Consider the following 19,372-nt stretch of genomic DNA (forward strand, 5'->3'; position numbering starts at 1 on the left):
TGCCCGTAGTGTCAGGTAAGGGGTAGATGTAGGGGTATGGGTGGGTTGCGCTTCGGCGGGGCGGTGTGGACTTGTTGGGCCGAAGGGCCTGTTTCCACACTGTAAGTAATCTAATCTAATCTGCTGAGCTTTTCCAGCAGTTTCTGTTTTGATTCTGATTTACAGCACCTGCCGTTCTTTCAGGTTTTGTTTAGCTTTACTTCCTGTGACACATATACTTCTTCTCGACTGTATTGACTGCGCTCTCCAGAGATCACTGTCAGATGGATTGTCGGTAGTCCAGGGGCTGTCCTGTGCTGGCGTTAGTCCAGGTTTTGAAGGGAACTGTTACAAATCTCTTGTCAAAGCAGTTTTGGCCATATTGGTGTGAGGCGATCGTAGGCTGAGGTTTCTCAGGACATCCGAATCTCTGCATTGCTGTGGGATCGGAGTAATCTGTAAACCAGTCTGGGTAAGGGCTACAACGTCTGATCATTCTCTGGGTCCCTGTTATTGAGGCAAGCTTTCCATTCCAGATTTATAAATTGAGTCTACGTTCCCCGGCTGCAATGGGTGGGGTTTGAACTTGTGTCCACAGAGCCTTAGTCAAGAGTGTAGTGCAGGTCAGGCAGCATCCGAGGAGCAGGAGAATCGACGTTTTTGGCATCGGCCTTTCATCAGAACAGAGGTTCTTCTCCTCCTGATCTCCAGCATCTGCGGTCCTCACTTTCTCCACAGAACATTAGCCTGGGCCTCTGCAGTGACGTTTCCTACTGTGTCAGGGTCTCCTGTGGTCTTTGCAGGAGGAGTCAGTCAGTAACCGTGGTTTCTCTCTCTCTCTTTCCCCCCCCCCCTGGCAGGTGAAGTGGATGGTGGCTCAGGTGATCAGTGCAATGGCTCACCACGACTACCTGGAACTGGATGGAGGTGAAGCGATGGTGGAGTTTATCATCCGACAGTGCGCCCTGCCCTGTGAACCCGGGGTACGAACCTCTCCCAATTCCTGCTGGGAGCTGCGACCTTGAATTTCTATAGCACCTACATCAGCTCCGGGCATCCGAAAGTGTTACCACGGTTGTAATGGGGGTGGGATGCCAATTTGCGAGCGCGAAGATTCCACAAACAACAGTAATTGAGAAACGTAGAACAGCTACAGTGCGGGAAAGAGGCCCTTCGGCCCATTGAGTCTGCTACAACCCCTTAAAACAGCATCCTACCCAGACCCAGCCCCCACCCTATTCCAGTAACCCTGCATTTCCCATGGCCAACCCACCCTAACCTGCACATCCCTGGCCACTGCGGGCAATTTCCCATGGCCAACCCACCCTAACCTGCCCATTCCTGGGCACTGTGGACAATTTCCCATTGCCAATCCATCTAGCCTGCACATCCCTGGACACTGGGCACTTTCCCATGTACAATCCATCTAACCTGCACTTCTTTGGATTGTGGGAGGAAACCCACGCAAACATGGGGCGAATGTGCCAACTCCACACAGACTGTCACCCGAGGCTGAAAATGAACCCGGGTCCCTGGCACTGGGAGGCAGCAGTGCTGACCTCTGATTATCTGCTCATGGTGCTGTTGAACTGTGATTTTGCGTTCGCACCACCCCATTAGGACCCTGCTCTGAATCCTCAGTGAAGACCCCCCCTCAGGATCCTGCTCCATCCTCTCGTTCCCTACCCACCTAGGGACCCTGAGATGACCCCTTACCCCATCCACAGTCTGCTCCCATCCTCTTCTCTCACCGCCTCTCCCAGTCCCAATAACTTCCTCGAGACCCCACACCTCACTCCCCAGAAACCATTCCTCCCTCTTTTCGGTCCTGCGGTGATGAAGTAAATGTTGTTATTGGGTGTTTTATTATTTTGGAGGGCTGGTGTGGGGGTGCCTGTCCTGTTGTGGGTGTGTTTATTGATCTGAAATGTGTTCCCACTTCCCGTCAGACGCCCAAACCTCGGAGTTACGACCCTGACGAAGTGACGGACGAGAGCCTGCGGAGTATGTGTGACAACATCCTGAACCTGTTGACCACCACCGTCAAGAAGATGGAGGACGTCAGTATCAGGCTCTCTCTCTCTACTCTCATCTTTCAGAGATAAGGCTGATGTATTTTTGTAGCAGCTTTCAGACCTGTCGTGTTATCGAGAGCCTGACAGTATATGTACTCATACATTAGCCTTTTTTTGAGAAGATTTGTAGCTCAGGATGATAACTATGTAAGTTAGCTCACTGAGCTGGAAGGTTTGTTTTCAGACGTTTCGTCACCATGACTAGGTAACATCAGTAAGAGTCTCTGGTGAAACACTGGAGCTATGTCCGACCTCTCTTTATAGGTCATGGTTTCTTAAGGTAGGTGATGTCATTTCCTGTTCCTTTTTTTTTTGAAGAGAAGGTAGCTGGGATCTAAATCGATGTGTTTATTGATGGAGTTCTGGTTAGAATGCCCTGTCTCTAAGAATTCTCATGCGTGTTTTTGTTTCGTCCATCCAAGGATGTGTGTGTTGTCCCAGTCAAAGTGGTCTCCTTTGTATGTATGGGAACTAGTGATAGTGGGTCGTGTTATTTCAACGAGCTGCAGCACCCAAGAGCTACAAACAGCAGAAGAAAAATATCTATAGATTGTTTTCAAGAAAAACGGGTAGCCAATAAACGTAATCTACCAATTCCTCAAACAGTAGACAGTAGGTGCAGGAGTAGGCCATTCTGCCCTTCGAGCCTGCACCACCATTCATTATGATCATGATTGATCATCCACAATCAGTATCCTGTTCCTGCCTTATCCCCATAACCCTTGATCCCACTATCTTTAAGAGCTCTATCCATCTCTTTCTTGAAAGTATCCAGAGACTTGGCCTCCACTGCCTTCTGGGGCAGAGCATTCTATGCACCCACCACTCTCTGGGTGAAGAAGTTTCTCCTCAACTCTGTTCTAAATCACCTACCCCTTATTTTTAAGCTGTGTCCTCTGGTTCAGCACTCACCCATCAGCGGAAACATGCTTCCTGCCTCCAGAGTGTCCAATCCTTTAATAATTGTATCCGTCTCAATCAGATCCTCTCTCATCCTTCTAAACTCAAGTGTATACAAGCCCAGTCGCTCCAATCTTTCAACGTATGATAGTCCCGCCATTCCGGGAATTGACCTTGTGAACCTGCCCTGCACTCCCTCAATAGCCAGAATGTCCTTCCTCAAATTTGGAGACCAAAACCGTGCACAATGCTCCAGGTGTGGTCTCACCAGGGCCCTGTACAGCTGCAGAAGGACCCCTTTGCTTCTATACTCAATTCCTCTTGTTATGAAGGCCAACATGCCATTAGCTTGCTTCATTACCTGCTGTACCTGCATGCTTGCTTTCATTGACTGATGTACAAGAACACCTAGATCTCGTTGTACTTTCCCTTTACCTAACTTGACTCCATTTAGATAGTAATCTGCCTTCCAAAGTGGATAACCAAACAAGCAGACACAACACAAACAAAACTATAGCCAAGTTACCTTCGATCAAAGACTTCTCGGAAATGACTGCCAGACTATTCCAACCCCTTGGCATCATGGTAGCCCACAAACGTACCAACACACTTAAACAGTGTATAAAGACACAAAAGGACCCATTAGATACCACCAGTCAAACTAACATCCTTTACAAGATACCATGTTTTAAAAATTCTACATCGGATAAATTAGCAGGAAACCTGCCACCAGGATACACGAACACCAACTGGCCACCAAAAGACACGACCCACTATCACTAGTTTCCTTACATACAGACAAAGAAGGACACCACTTTGACTGGGACAACACATCCATCCCAGGAGAGGTGAATTAAAGACACACGAGAATTCTGAAAAGCCTGGCATTCTAACCAGAACTCCATCAACAAACACATCGATTTAGATCCCAGCTCCCTTCTCTTCAAAAAAGGAACTGGAAATGACATCACTCAATTTAAGAAACCAAGCCCTATCAAGAAACGAACGTGCTTCACCAGAGAGACTCACTGATTTTACCCGGTTATGGTGGCAAAATGTCTGAAAACAAATTTTCCAGCTCAGTGAGCTAACTTACGTAACATACTCTTACATTGTTAATATTGTTCTAACGTGGAAAAGGCAGCTGTCCACTTGTACACTGCAGGATCTCGGGAAATGCATGCGACATTAGAGTTAAATATTATTTTTCAAGCAACCCCCTTTGGACTTGGTAGGACGCAGCTCTAGGGCAGATGGGACTTGATCCCAGACCTTCTAGCCCAGAGGAGAGGACAATATACACTGTGCCACAAGACACACAGTTTGAGGTAAATGCTTTCAGGGACTAGAGGGAACATGCCAACCGAGTAAACAAGCAGGGGAATTACAGACACTTGTTAGTCAATTTTGATCCAAATGTGCAAATTGCTTCTATGAACAAGGAGCAGGAGTAGGCCATTCAGCCCATCAAGTCTGCTCTGCCACTCAGTAAGGTATGGCTTCCCTCGGCGCTGACCCTCGGCCCGAGCGGCGCTCCCTCGGCGCTGACCCTCGGCCCGAGCGGCGCTGACCCTCGGCCCGAGCAGCGCACCCTGAGGGTAGTTCTGAGTGAACAGTTTTGTTGTGGATCTGGAATCTGTGTAAAATGGGTAGATTTTCTTCATCAAAGGCAATGAATGTGCAGGATGGGTTTTTGCAACAATCGCTAACAGTTACACAGCCATTATTAGACTAGTTTTGTATTTGTATTCACCATCTCCTTATAGAATGTAAAACTTTGCGTGTTCCACAGGGGTCTCTTCTGGGTCCTCTTTTGTTTATCATTTTTATAAAAGATTTGGATGAGGATATAGGAGGCCGGGTTAGTGAGGGAGGTTATCTAAGATTATAAAGGAATCTTGATGAAATGGGTCAATGGGCTGAAAAACAGCAGATGGAGTTCAATCTGGACAAATGTGGGATATTGTGTTTTGGTCCAACAACCAAGGGTAGTGCTGATATATTTAAAAGTAGGGCCTTGGGTAGTGTTGTACAACAGAGGAACCGAGGGGTGCAGGTACATAACTCTTTGAAGTTTGCGTCACATATTGACAGAGTGGGTAAAAAGGTTTAGCATGCTTGCCTTCATTGCTCAGTCCTTTGAGTATAGGAGTTTGGCCATTACATGAGGATTGGAAGGAGGCTAATGTTCCTCCTTTCAAGGTGGGTAGTAGGGAAATCCCTGGCAATTACAGACCAGTCAGCCTTAAGTCTGTGGTCCGCAAGGGTTTGGAATGAATTGAGGGAAAGGATGTATCACTATTTGGAAAAGCATAGCGTGATTAAAGGCAGTCAGCATGGCTTTGTGAGGGGCAGGTTATGCCTCACAAATCTTATTGAGTTCTTTGAGGAGGTGACAAGACAGGTCGACAAAGTTAGAGCAGCGGATGTGGTGTATGTGGACTTCAGCAAGGTATTTGTTCAGGTTCCCCATGGTAGGCTCATTCACAAAGTCAGGAGGTATAGGATACAGGGAGATTTGGCTATGAATTCAGAATTGGTTGGCTGACAGAAGGCAGAGAGTGGTTGTAGATGGAAAGTATTCTGCCTGGAGGACAGTGTTAAGTGGGGTCCCGCAGGGCTCTGTTCTTGGGCCCCTGCTCTTTGCTCTTTGTAGTTTTTATAAATGTCTTGGGTGAGGAGGTTGAGGGGTGAGTTAGTAAATTTGCAGATGACACAAAGGTTGGAGGTGCCATTGATAGTATCGAGGGCTATTGCAGGCTGCAGCGCGACATAGACAGGATGCAGAGCTGGGCTGAGAAATGGCAGATGGAGTTCAACCTGGATAAATGTGAAATGATGCATTTTGGAAGGTCAAACTTGATGCTGAATACAGGATTAAAGACAGGATTCTTGGCAGTGTGGAGGAAACAGTGGGATCTTGGTGTTCAAGTACTTAGATCCCTCAAGTTGCCCCCCAAGTGGATAGGGTTGTCAAGAAAGCATATGGTGTTTTGGTTTTCATTAACAGGGGGAATGAGTTTAAGAGCCGCGAGGTTTTGTTGCAGCTCTACAAGTCCCTGGTGAGACCACATTTGGAATATTGTGTCCAGTTCTGTTCCTATTATAGGAAAGATACAGAGTCCTTGAAGAGGGTGCAAAGAAGGTTTACCAGGATGCTGCCTGGACTTGGAGGGTTTGTCTTATGAAGAGAGGTTGACTAAGCTTGGACTTTTCTCTCTAGAGAGGAGGAGGAAGAAGAGAGGAGACTTGATCGAGGTATACAAGGTAATGAGAAGCATGGATAGAGTCAATAGTCAGAGACCTTTCCCCAGGACAGGATTGACGGGTACGAGGGGTCATAGTTTTAAGATATTAGGAGAAAGGTATAGAGGAGATGTCAGAGGTAGGTTCTTTTCACAGAGAGTTGTGAATGCATGGAATGCGTTGCCAGCGGTGATGGTGGAAACAGAGTCTTTGGGGACATTTAAGCGACTGCTGGACATGCACATGGAGAGCAGTGATTCTGGATTAGTGGTGCTGGAAGAGCACAGCAGTTCAGGCTGCATCCGAGGAGCTTCAAAATCAATGTTGAAGTCCATATTGATGCCCTGGAGGGGGGGTCAATGTGGACTTCAACAGTTTCCTCATTTCCCCTTCCCCCACCTCACCCCAGTTCCAAACTTCCAGCTCAGCACTGTCCCCATGACTTGTCCTACCTGCCTATCTCCTTTTCCACCTATCCACTCCACCCTCTCCTCCTTGACCTATCACCTTCATCTCCTCCCCCACTCACCCATTGTACTCTATGCTACTCTCTCCCCACCCCCACCCTCCTCTAGCTTATCTCTCCACGCTTCAGGCTCTCTGCCCTTATTCCTGATGAAGGGCTTTTGCCCGAAACGTTGATTTCGCTGCTCCTCGGATGCTGCCTGAACTGTTGTGCTCTTCTAGCACCACTAATCCAAAATCTGGTTTCCAGCATCTGCAGTCATTGTTTTGACCTCATGGATAGCAGTGAGTTGAGGGGTGTGTAGGTTAGGTTATTTTAGATTAGGAATAATCCTCGGCACAACATCAAGGGCCAAAGGGCCTGTTCTGTGCTATACTTTTCTATGTTCTGTGAGGTTGTACAGGACATTGGTGAGACCTGTTGCAGAGTACTGTGTCCAGTGCTGGTTGCCCAGTTATAGGAAGGATATTATCAAGTTGGCAAGGGTTCAGAAGAGATTTACCAGGATGTTGCTGGGTCTGGAAGGTTTCAGTTATAAATGTTTTTTTTCACTGGAGTGTAGGAGGCTGAGAGACGACCTTACCAAAGTTTATAAAATAATGAGAGGAATAGATAAAGTTAAGGGTAATAATCTTTTCCATAAGTTGGGGAATTTCAAGACTAGGGGCACACTTTTAAGTTGAGAAGAGAGATTTAAAGACATGAGGGGCAAATGTTTTACACAGGTGGTTTGCGTGTGGAATGAATTTCCTGAGGAAGTGGTGGATGTGGGTATAGTTACAACGTTTAAAAGGCATTTGGACAGGTACATGAGCAGTAAAGGTTTGGAGGGGTATGGGCCTGGAGGTAGGCAGGTGGGACTAGTTTAGTTTGGGATCATAGTTGGACTGAAAGGTCTGTTTTGGTGCTGCCTGCCTGACTGTGTTCCCTGGTCTCCAGCCCTGTGGTGCGCGCTCACTTCATAAGTGGTTTAGGCACTAAGTTAAACTAAACCCTTTACTACAGTTGCTTGGCAATATAAAGGATGAACAGTAACTGAGCTGACTCCTTGCTGCACACTGTTCCCCAACCCCTGCACCTTTCTGTTTCCCTGTCTAGGTTCTGTGGCCGTTCTTGCTGGAGTTTATCATCCCCCCGCAGTATCTCAACGCCCTGGCTCCTGTGTGTCGTAGCCTCGCCCACTTGGGAATGAAGAAACTACAGCACAACGAGGAGCTCCAGTTCACCCACCAGGAGCCAGGTTCGTGTGCCAGCAGTTACCTCCCCGGGAGGGTTTGGGGACTGCACACAGGGAGCTTTACTCTGTATCTGACCCCGTGCTGTCCCTGTCCTCGGAGTATTTGATGGGGGAACAGTGGAGAGGGAGCTTTACTCTGTATCTAGCCCCGTCCTGTCCATGTTTCCCAGGTTCTCCTGTCTTGATGATCCTGTGCAGTGTGCAGCAGAGACTGTGTTTGTGTGTGTGTGTGTGTGTGTGTGTTTGAGTGTGTGTGTGGGAAGTGATCTGACTGACAGCGATTAATTGGTGGATGGATGGGTGTGTGAAGATGCTGTGCCCCCTGTGTTTCATGTTCTCGCTCATGTTGGATGGAACTGTGAAGATCATGTCCCACTCCATTAACCATTCTGTTTCTCCTTTTGATTTTAGATCTGCTCAAACCTCAGCTGCTTCTGACTCGGTTGCTGGTGAGTTAGCCGCATGATCTCAGACCAACTCCTGCCCGCCTTCCTGCAGGCTAGTGATTTCAGTGTCAGCGTCGCACTGGTGGGCACCTGACCCCTGCCATGTTCCTGACACTGTTGCTCACTGTGTGTAGTGCTCCTTCCTCGGTCACTGTGCCCCTCGCCTGGACGGATATCTAAAGCTGCTCTGCGTGTCTCTCTGCCTCTGCCCTGTTCAGTTGCTCTGTTGGACGTTATCGTAAATCTGCTTCTTTCCCCAGGTGGTCTCGGCTTTCCCGTTCCGGGGGAGGGGCCGAGGGGTCCCAGCGCTGAGGTTCCTCCAGGTTGCTGCGCCCCTCGTCCACCCACAGCTGGTGAGGGTCTGGAATGAGGAGATCCCTCCACTTATTCAGCACCTGGAAGGTATGTACTGAGCCAGGTTACTGTTTGGGGGGGGGGGGTGGTAAGGGTGTTTAATTTGTTTGTGGGCTCTGCATTTATTACCCATCTCTTATTCAGAGAGCAGGGTTTCTGTGTTAGATTAAGTCCAGGCACTCTGATTCCCCTCCCCTGCCACATTTTAGTGATCTACAGAAAATAAGAGGTCACATTGGTCACCATTGGCCCAACGTTTAAATCCAGATTTTATTGAATTCCAGTTTCACTGCCTGCCCCAGTGGGGTTTGAACCTTGAACGTGAACCTGTGGTTCGGGGCGACTGATTCAGCAACATCATCGTGGTGGGTCTTGGCCGAGGTTCAGTGTGTGTTAATGGCCAACCTCCCCCATGGTTCCCAGCTGCCTGTGTGTGTTAGACACAGCAAGTGAGGTGGGGGCTAGAGACAGCACCCCACCTTGCCCCACAACCCTGACAGGGGGCTGGGCCCTGGGGGAGTGAGGAGGGGGCTATGGAGACACCCCCATCCTTACAGGGAGCTGGGACCCGGGGGGATTGAGGAGGGGGCTATAGAGACACCCCCACCCTGGCAGGGAGCTGGGCTCCGGGGGGATTGAGGAGGGGGCAATAGAGATACCCCCACCCTGACAGGGAGCTGGGCCCTGGGGAGTGTGGAGGGGGTTACACTGACACCCCCACCCTGACAGGGGGCATGGACCTGGGGGGAGTGAGGAGGGGGCAATAGAGACACCCCCACCCTGGCAGGGAGCTGGGCTCCGGGGGGATTGAGGAGGGGGCAATAGAGATACCCCCACCCTGACAGGGAGCTGGGCCCTGGGGAGTGAGGAGGGGCTACAGAGACACCCCCATCCTGACAGGGGGCATGGACCTTAGGGGAGTGTGGAGGGGGTTACACCGACACCCCTACCCTGACAGGAACTGGGCTCCCTCTGGGCACGGTTGGACTGCGCTATGTTTGAGATGAATATCATTGCTGTAGCTCCTGTTAATGTTTAAACATAGACCTGTACAGCACAGTAACAGGCCCTTTGGCTCGCGATGTTGTACCGAACATGACAACAAATTAACCTTTTCCCTTCTGCCTGCCCTGGTATATTCACATGCTTATCTAAAAGGCTTTTAAATGTCCCTATTGTATCTCTCCCATAGCCCACCCAGACAGTGCGTTCCATACTTCTACCCCTCTCAGTTTCAAAAAAAAAGAAAATTTGCCCCTCACATCTCCTTTGAACGTCCCCCTCTCACCTTTTAAATGTATTAGAAATTTAACTCTTGTTGGGGGCGGGGGGCAGAAGGATTCTGACCAACAACCCTATCTATGAATCTCCTAATTTTATAAACGTTTATCAAGTCTCCCCTCAGCCTCCGCTGCTCCAGACAAAGCAACCCAAGTCTCTCCTTATAATTCATACCCTCTAATCCAGGCCACATTGTCTCCACATGCTTGCTGTGATGTGACTGGAACTGAACACAATACTGTACTCTGTGTGGTGTAAGATGGGAATGTACTCTCCCTCCTGAGGAGTCGTGTGGCGTTGGGGAACTGTGCTTCTGAGTGAGCTGTCGGGGCTGGGTCATTGAAGTTTTGAAGTCACGACAGATAGACAGCTGACAAATGTGGGAGTCAGAGGTTATTGTGGGGGGAGCAGCAGAGTCGGTCTCAGGCCAAGGCTAGCTCATCTATTGAACAGCAGTGTGATCTGGAGGGGCTGAATGGCCTGTGGTTGCTTTGATCTGCTATGATCGTGTGGAGAATTGGGAACAGTGGGTTATAGCTTACTTTGGAGATCTGCCTGGGTAAAGCTGGAAGTCAAGGTTACAAAAACTGAAGTTGCTGGAAAAACTCAGCTCGGGTAGAATCTGTGGGGGAAAGCAGAGTTAACCTCATGCTGCTAGAGCTGCTGAGCTTTTGCAGCAATTATTTTCTGATGTCCAGCAGCTGCAGGTTTGTTTTTGTTGTTTAATGAGATACTGGAAGGTGATGTGTGAGGATAACGGACTGTTATACAGCCGGCTTCCCTTGCAATTCTTGTCACATGTCTGTCTGTCTGTCTGTCTAGCTGGACAACCACCTCCCCCCACCTGGGCCCTGCCTCCTCCCAGTCACACCCCCACCCCTGCCCCTCCCGGTATTTGTCCAGGGTCCTGGTTGAGTCTTTGCTGATGCCTGTTTATTGTTCACAGAGAATTCCGAGGGCTCCCTGCCCCAGCGACACTGGGAGGATAAGCTGCTGCTGGTGAGTAAGGCTTTACTGATTGCGGAGCAGGGAACTGAGGGGCAGCAGCCGGATCGGGAATTGGAGACTGATTGGCTGTTTATCTCTCCACGCTTCCCCCCCCCCCCCCCCCCCTGCCCCCCTCCACCACCCCCACCACCACCACCCCCACCACCAAACCCCTGCAGTTACTGTCCAGGAGCCTGGAGGCTGTCGCTCCGGGAGATGAGACCTGGAGCAGCCAGCTCAGTGAGGAGATGACCAAACACCTCGGTAACTACGGCAACCGCCCCCACGAGAAGGTGAGAACAGCAGCCTCTAACACCCCCTCGCAGGGGTCCAGGTACCCCCACATGAGGTGGGCTGGGGTCGGGGTACCCCCCCGGGCTGGGGTTGGCGTACCCCCTCATCCAATTCCCCCCTCCACAGCCCCTGGTACCCAAAGACAACAGCCCAGGTGGCTGCAGGTTGGATCCCTGGGGAAAAGGATTGACGGAATGGGTAAATATTTGGGATGTTCGTCTTGACATTGGGGGTGGTGGTGGGGTGTGTGGGGCTGTGTTCTCCGATTACTATTGAGGAGACCCCCACCTCTCCCCTGAATTTTGGAAACACTTTTTTTTTGCAGTTTTTGATATTAATGGCCTCCCTCTCTCTGCTCTATCTCTTGCAACCCCCCCCCCCCCCCCCCCCCCCCCCCCACATCTCGTCCATCGCGCCATGCAGGGCTTTCTCTATAAGTGTGTTGGGGTGGTGTTGAGACAGACAGGCAGCCATAACGTGGTCAGAAAGCAGCTCGTGGAGATCTACAGTCAGTACGACACACCGAGCCCATGGAGAGAGAGGTAAGAGACCCCTGCAGCAGCCCCTATGGTGGGGGTGGGTTGGGGTAGAGGGGCCCTGGGATGGGGCATTACTTGTGAAGAATCCTGGTGTGTAACTGCGACCAGTCTGTCCATTGAAGGTAGAGGATGTGGGAATTGTAATTGCCTTGAGAAGGTGGTGGTGAGCTACCTTCTCGAACCGCTGCATTGTGGGTAGACCCACAATGCCCTGAGGGAGGGAATTCCAGGATTGTGACCGAGCGAACTCAAGGAACGGCCAATATCTTTCCAAGTCAGAATGATAAGGGCCTCCGAGGGGAACTTGCATGGGCTGGTTTTCCTGTGTATCTGCGGCCCCCCCCCCCCTTCTGGATGGAAGTTGTGGTGGGTTTGGAGGGATCTATCTGAGGATCTTTGGTGAATTTCTGCCGTGCACCTTGTCGACGGTAGCACAGAGATGCTGACCTTGATACTGAGGGAAGGCCAGCGTTGTTGTCCTGCCCATGCTGTCAGGTGGAGGGTGGTTGGTCCAAAGCTGCTGTGTGTGAAATGCTGCACCCGTTCATAAGGGCAGAGCTGGGAGGTTTCCTGGGGCCCTGACCAGTACTTATCATTGATATTGCAAAAGTGCTCTGATTGTTGAATGTGGGATCTTGCTGTGTACAGACTGTCGTTTCCCGCTTTGCAGCACTGTACTCTGTCTCTGTTGCATGTAGCGATGCTGAGTGTGAGACAGGCGCTATGTAAATGCAGCTTGTTTTGTCTGCAGGGTGTTGCAGTGTGTATCGGGTTCTGTGCGAAGACTCACCTGGATATCACTCTGACAAAAGCTGGAGGAGTTTGGGAAGTCTGACACCTTGAAGAAATCGCCAAGTCTGTTCCAAATCCTCAAGGCAAGTGGGATCTTCCTGTTCACGGTGGCATTGCCAACAACTTCTCCCCCTTCCCTCACCCTCCTCTCTTCCCCCCCCCCCCACCCTCCTCTCTTCCCCCCCCCCACCCTCCTCTCTCCCCCCCCCCCCACCCTCCTCTCTCTCCCCCCCCCCACCCTCCTCTCTCTCTCCCCCCCCCCACCCTCCTCTCTCTTCCCCCCCCCCCCACCCTCCTCTCTCTCCCCCCCCCACCCTCCTCTCTCTCCCCCCCCACCCTCCTCTCTCTCCCCCCCCCACCCTCCTCTCTCTCCCCCCCCCACCCTCCTCTCTCTCCCCCCCCCACCCTCCTCTCTCTCCCCCCCCACCCCCTCCTCTCTCTCCCCCCCACCCTCCTCTCTCTCCCCCCCCACCCCTCCTCTCTCTCCCCCACCCCTCCTCTCTCTTCCCCCCCACCCTCCTCTCTCTTCCCCCCCACCCTCCTCTCTCTTCCCCCCCACCCTCCTCTCTCTTCCCCCCCCACCCTCCTCTCTCTTCCCCCCCCACCCTCCTCTCTTCCCCCCCCACCCTCCTCTCTCTTCCCCCCCCACCCTCCTCTCTCTTCCCCCCCCACCCTCCTCTCTCTTCCCCCCCCACCCTCCTCTCTCTTCCCCCCCCACCCTCCTCTCTCTTCCCCCCCCACCCTCCTCTCTCTTCCCCCCCCACCCTCCTCTCTCTTCCCCCCCCACCCTCCTCTCGTCTTCCCCCCCCCACCCTCCTCTCTCTTCCCCCCCCACCCTCCTCTCTCTCCCCCCCCCTCTTCTCTCTCTCCCCCCCCCTCTTCTCTCTCCTCCCCCCCCTCTTCTCTCTCTCTCCCCCCCTCTTCTCTCTCTCTCCCCCCCTCTTCTCTCTCTCCCCCCCTCTTCTCTCTCTCTCCCCCCCCTCTTCTCTCTCTCTCCCCCCCCTCTTCTCTCTCTCTCCCCCCCTCTTCTCTCTCTCTCCCCCCCTCTTCTCTCTCTCTCTCCCCCCCTCTTCTCTCTCTCTCCCCCCTCTTCTCTCTCTCTCCCCCCTCTTCTCTCTCTCTCCCCCCCCTCTTCTCTCTCTCTCCCCCCCTCTTCTCTCTCTTCCCCCCTCCTCTCTCCTCCCCCTCTTCTCTCTCTTCCCCCCTCCTCTCTCTCTCTCTCTCTCTCCTCTCTCTCTCTCTCTCTCTCTCTCTCTCTCTCTCTCTCTCTTCTCCCTCCCCCCCCCCCCCCATCTCTCCCTCTCTCTCTCTCTCTTCTCCCCCCCCCCCCCATCTCTCCCTCCTTCCCCCATCTCTCTCTCCACCTCTCCCTTTCTCCCTCTCTCTCTCTCCCTTTCTCCCTCTCTCTCTCTCTCTCTCTCTGACTGTCCCCACTGCACTCCCGTTGGGAGGTGGGGGTGTTAATGACTCTGTTCTGCAGCTTCCTCTCTGGTGCGTCTGCATGCAGCAGTATATCTCTCAGGTGTTTTGTCACTGCCTCACTCTCTATCTCTGCAGCTCTTTCTAAAGCCCAGCATCCTTCTGCTTTATTTACCTTGGCCTCCTCGACCTGACCTCTCTGTGACTCCCTCCCTCCCTCTCCTCCACTGTCTGGGCATCACTGCATTTGTTTGGCTGCGCTGACCCTCCTATTGGAGGAACACTGTCTGGGTGAACACATTTCCCTTGTCATAGGCACTCACTGTGTCTCTTACCAGTCTTTGACCTAGACTCGTCCATGCCAATCAGATCACACGTTAATCCAGTCCCGTTTTGCCAGCAGCCGGCTTATATCACTCCAAACCCTTCCTATCATGTACCCATCCAGATGCCTTTGAAATGCTGTCATTGTACCAGCCTCCTCCACTTCCTCTGGCAGCTCATTCCATACACGCTCTCAGCCTTCACTTTAGGGAAAACTGCTCCTCGGATGCTGCCTGACCTGCTGTGCTTTTCCAGCACCACTCTAATCTTGGACTCTGATCTCCAGCATCTGCAGTCCTCACTCTCGCCTGGAAAACAGCCCAGCCTATTCAGCCTCTCCCTACAGCTCAAACTCTCCACCCTGACAACATCCCTGTAAATCTTTTCTGAACCCTTTCAAATTTCACAACATCCTTCTGACAGCAAGGAGACCAGAATTGCACGCAATATTACAACAGTGGGCCTGACCAATATCCTGTACAGCTGCAATATGACCCCTCAACTCCTGTACACAATACTCTGACCAATAAAGGAAAGCATACCAAACGCTGCCTTCACTATCCTATCTACCTGCAACTCCACTTTCAAGGAGATATGAACCTGCACTCCAAGGTCTCTTTGTTCAGCAACACTCCCTAGGACCTTACCATTAAGTGTATAAGTCCTCCTAAGATTTGCTTTCCCAAAATGCAGCACCTTGCATTTATTGGAATTAAATGCCACCTGCCACTTCTCAGCCCATTGGGCCCATCTGGTCCAGATCCTGTTGCAATCTGAGGTAACCACCTTTGCTGTCCACTACACCTCCAATTTTGGTGTCATCTGAAACTTACTCAAATTTTCTCTGACTCATGTCTGGTCTACGTTCCAGAAGATGACAGTTCCCAGTTAAAGATTCTTATTCGGGACTGAAGTTGATCTTTTTCAGGACTAACCCAAATCTTACAATTAGCATTGTCCTCTTGACAATTACTTGCCCCACTGCATTTCCAAGCACCGGCTCTAGCACTGCCTCCTTTCTCATTGCTCCAGAAAACATATTGCTTTAGAAAATATTCATGAACACACTCTAGGTGTTCCCTTGGCGCGCTGACCCTTCGATGCGGCGCTCCCTCAGCACTGACCCTCCAACGGTGCGGATCTGGATTGTGTGCCCAAGCCTCAGGTTTGGGACTCCACCCTAGGCCTTCCTGACTGGGAGCCTCTCTGAGGGAATTGCTTCTTTAATTTTGTCTCCAGACAAGTCGGATGTGGATGTGGAGAAAGCCAAGAGCACCCTGATCCTGTGTTACGGCTACCTGACGCTGTACGCACCTAAGGAACTGATTCTGGCTCGGATCGAGAAAGATGTCATCAAGCAAGTCCTGAGCCACTTTAATACAAAGGTAGGAAGCTGGGAGACTGCCCAGTGTGTGTGTGTGACACCAACTCTCACCCTGTCCCCTTCACTCCAACTCCCATGGTTCGATGGGGAGGTGGTTGGGGTTAGATGGAGGCACAGGTTGAGAGCAAGGACATGTCATTAGATTTGAATCCAGATTCCTGTACCAACCTGGTCCACCCACCCAGACCATGACAAATGTTTTGTTAATTGTTCATGCAAAGTAGGATATTGCTAATTGGTCAGCAATTATTGCCCGTCCCTAGTTGCCCCTTGAGAATGTGGGGGTGAGCTGCCGCCTTGAACTGTTGCAGTCCGTGTGCTGTGGGTAGACCCACAATGGCCTGAGGGAGGGAATTCCAGGATTTTGACCCAGTGACAGTGAAGGAACGGTGATATATTTCCAAGTCAGGGTAGGAGTGGCTCGGAGGGGAACTTGCCAGGGGGTGCTGTTCCCATGTATCTGCTGCCTTTGTCCTCCTACATGGAAGTGGTTGTGGGTTTGGAAGGTGCTGTCTGAGGATCTTAGTGAGTTTCTGCAGTGCATCTTGTAGATAGTACACACTGCTGTTGCAACCTCTAGCACGGAGGCAGACAAATATGCTGTCCCTGTCCTAGGAGAGTTGATGGGGACAGTGTAGAGGACGTTTTACTCTGTATCTAACCCTGTGCTGTCCCTGTCCTAGGAGAGTTTGGGGACAGTGTAGAGGACGTTTTACGCTGTAGCTGACCTGGTGCTGTCCCTGTGGAGTGTTTGATGGGGCACAGTGTAGCAGTGGAGTCTGTCCTGTAGGAGATGTGTGGGGGATGTTTCTGTGATGCTGTGGGAATCGCTGACTTGGCTTTCACTTGTCTCGCAGGTTCTGGGCATTAAGTTGAGACGAAGGTAAACAATGTGGTTTGCGCTCTCTCGGTCTACCTTGGTGGAGGTTCTCTCAATCTCTCCCTGCTTTTCACAGGCTTCCTAATCCAGTGTGTCTCTGCCTCTCTCCCCCACACTCTCTCTCCCTCTCTCCTCTCTCCTCTCTCCCTCTCTCCTCTCTCCTCTCTCCCCTCTCCCCCTCTCCCCCTCTCCCCCTCTCCCCCTCTCCCCCTCTCCCCCTCTCCCCCTCTCCCCCTCTCCCCCTCTCCCCCTCTCCCCTCTCCCCCTCTCCCCCTCTCCCCCTCTCCCCCTCTCCCCCTCTCCCCCTCTCTCCCCCTCTCCCCCTCTCCCCTCTCCCCCTCTCCCCTCTCCCCTCTCCCCCTCTCCCCCTCTCCCCCTCTCCCCCTCTCCCCCTCTCCCCCTCTCCCCCCTCTCCCCCTCTCCCCCTCTCCCCCTCTCCCCCTCTCCCCCTCTCCCACTCTCCCACTCTCTCACTCTCTCACTCTCTCACTCTCTCACTCTCTCACTCTCTCACTCTCTCACTCTCTCACTCTCTCACTCTCTCACTCTCTCCATCTCTCACTCTCTCACTCTCTCTCAAATCTCTGGCTTAGCTTTAGGTTTGGGGTTGGGTGGGGACACTCAATGCAGTCGGCTGGATGCGGATCACCCTCCACAAACTACAGCTCATCAGGCTGCTCCTCACCTGAGCCACAGCAGAATATTCTGGAAATACAAGCCCAGCTTCCACTCGAGACCCTGTAGCAGGAAGCACAGCCAACACAAGGCCTTCTTGAGGGTGTCTCAGTCTCTTCCCCCACCCTGAGGGAATGATCTGGGGGGGGGGGAAAAGGTGGCTGGAAATTCAGGAGGACGCCCACCCCTCCTCCCCATGGGGAGAGGGGTGTAACAGAAGGGTCCCTTCCATCAGTTCGGACTGAACTGGGACTTGACGTCTTTGATGCCCTCGCTACTTCTCTCCCTTCTCTCTCCTCCTTCCTTCGCGCCCCTTCCCTCGTGAAGTTCCATCCATCCCCAGCTTGGAAACTCTAGTTGTCCCAGAGCCTTCCTGTTTTTCCTGGGGAGAGTCAGGCCGTCGGGCTGGGTGTGGGGCTGAATGATCTCAGCACACAGTGTCGTTGTGTTAAATCTGAAGAGTGAGAGAGGAGGCCCTTCGGCCCCTTTATATCCGTGCTGCCTTTTGGAAAGACGTGCCACACTCCAACTCTTTCCCCAAAGCCCTGACAACGTTTTCCTTGGCCAACTCCTCATAAAGAAATATCCGAAATACTTTTCCGAGCCCCTTTTTCCGAATGTTTCTGCATCTGCTCCCTTTCAGGGTAACGTCATCTCTTGCTCCTGAGTGGACAATCAGTAATTCTCCTGATGGGACACACCCTCGCCATTTCACCCCTCAATAGCTGGGCTTACAGTAAAAAGGGAAATCTCTCAATCCCCTTGGCCAGGGGCTGTCGGGATGGATGGCCTGGGTTCCGGTTCATTCCTTTGTGTTTCCAGCATCTTCTCATTGGGATATTCGGCCCGGGGTGGGTACGTGAGTTCTTGCTGTCTCTGTCCCTGGGTTCTGAGTGAGTGGAGATCCTTTATGCTCAACCTCATGTTGCTTCCACTGTCACTAACCTGCTCTCCTGATGTTCCAGTAACACTTCCAGGAGGTGGCCATTCGATCCATTGAATCTACACCGCTATTCAGTGAGATCATGGCTGATCTGACAACCCTTAACTCCCCTAACCTGCCCTTTCACCAGAAGCTGCTTAAAGATAACATCCATGATTATACTTAAATGAGCCAGGCCCTACAGATGCACTCCCCTCTCAGAGCAGGAAGGTGTTCCCACTGAAGCTGTGGGTGGACGGGCTGTTCATCTTCTGACACAGCTGGACTCAACCCTATCCTGACCTGTTCAATCAGCCAATCCCGGTCATGGACCTCAGTATAAACTTCATCTGCAGAGAATCTGCAGTTGTTCTCAGAGTAGTTTAAGCAAGGGCTGCAAATTCCTGACCTATTTTGAGTGGTTATGAGTAAAGAACAATTGATTGCATCCTGTGAGCATTGAAGACAACCTTTATAACCTCCCTCGGCGCTGACCCTCGGACAGTGCGGCGCTCCCTCGGTGCTGACCCTCGGACAGTGCGGCGCTCCCTCGGCGCTGACCCTCGGACAGTGCGGCGCTCCCTCAGCGCTGACCCTCGGACAGTGCGGCGCTCCTCAGCACTGACCCTCGGACAGTGCGGCGCTCCCTCAGCACTGACCCTCGGACAGTGCGGCGCTCCCTCAGCACTGACCCTCGGACAGTGCGGCGCTCCCTCAGCACTGACCCTCGGACAGTGCGGCGCTCCCTCGGCGCCGACCCTCTGACAGTGCGGCGCTCCCTCGGCGCCGACCCTCCGACAGTGCGGCGCTCCCTCGGCGCCGACCCCTCCGACAGTGCGGCGCTCCCTTTGCATTGTGCCCTGGCCTATTTCCCCTGGATGTTTTGATTGTGCAGTGAGTGTTACCCCTGACCTTAGGTGCTGTATCGATGTGAGCCTGCGACTCTGGGATATTTACCTGTTGTCGTGTCCACTCAGTCTCCCTCTCAGCTCCTGTCCCTTGTTGATCTGCCTGGGAGTCTGGTTCCTGCTGGTTGAGTTCTGCTAAGTGGTGTGTCTGTGTGCGGGAGTTTTGATTTCTCCTCTGTCCCAGGACCTGACCATTAAGCTGAGGCCTGATGAAGAGTATCTCGCTGATTGCTCGTGCCATCTACGCCAATGAACAAAACAATT

General features: G+C 52.1%; 1 protein-coding gene across 1 annotated transcript in view; it reads left to right on the top strand.

The window, feature by feature from the left end:
* Positions 1-19,372, top strand: part of LOC140480295 (maestro heat-like repeat-containing protein family member 1) — a 94,762-nt gene that overhangs the window by 36,760 nt on the left and 38,630 nt on the right. The window contains 13 exon segments of the mRNA XM_072574999.1: positions 840-962; positions 1,929-2,039; positions 7,765-7,906; positions 8,315-8,352; positions 8,610-8,751; positions 10,931-10,983; positions 11,151-11,264; positions 11,689-11,770; positions 11,773-11,807; positions 12,556-12,612; positions 12,614-12,679; positions 15,578-15,724; positions 19,293-19,358. Coding sequence (XP_072431100.1) covers positions 840-962; positions 1,929-2,039; positions 7,765-7,906; positions 8,315-8,352; positions 8,610-8,751; positions 10,931-10,983; positions 11,151-11,264; positions 11,689-11,770; positions 11,773-11,807; positions 12,556-12,612; positions 12,614-12,679; positions 15,578-15,724; positions 19,293-19,358 — 1,176 coding nt within the window.

This window comes from Chiloscyllium punctatum, chromosome 8 (genome assembly GCF_047496795.1).
Source record: "Chiloscyllium punctatum isolate Juve2018m chromosome 8, sChiPun1.3, whole genome shotgun sequence".
NCBI lineage: Eukaryota > Metazoa > Chordata > Chondrichthyes > Orectolobiformes > Hemiscylliidae > Chiloscyllium > Chiloscyllium punctatum.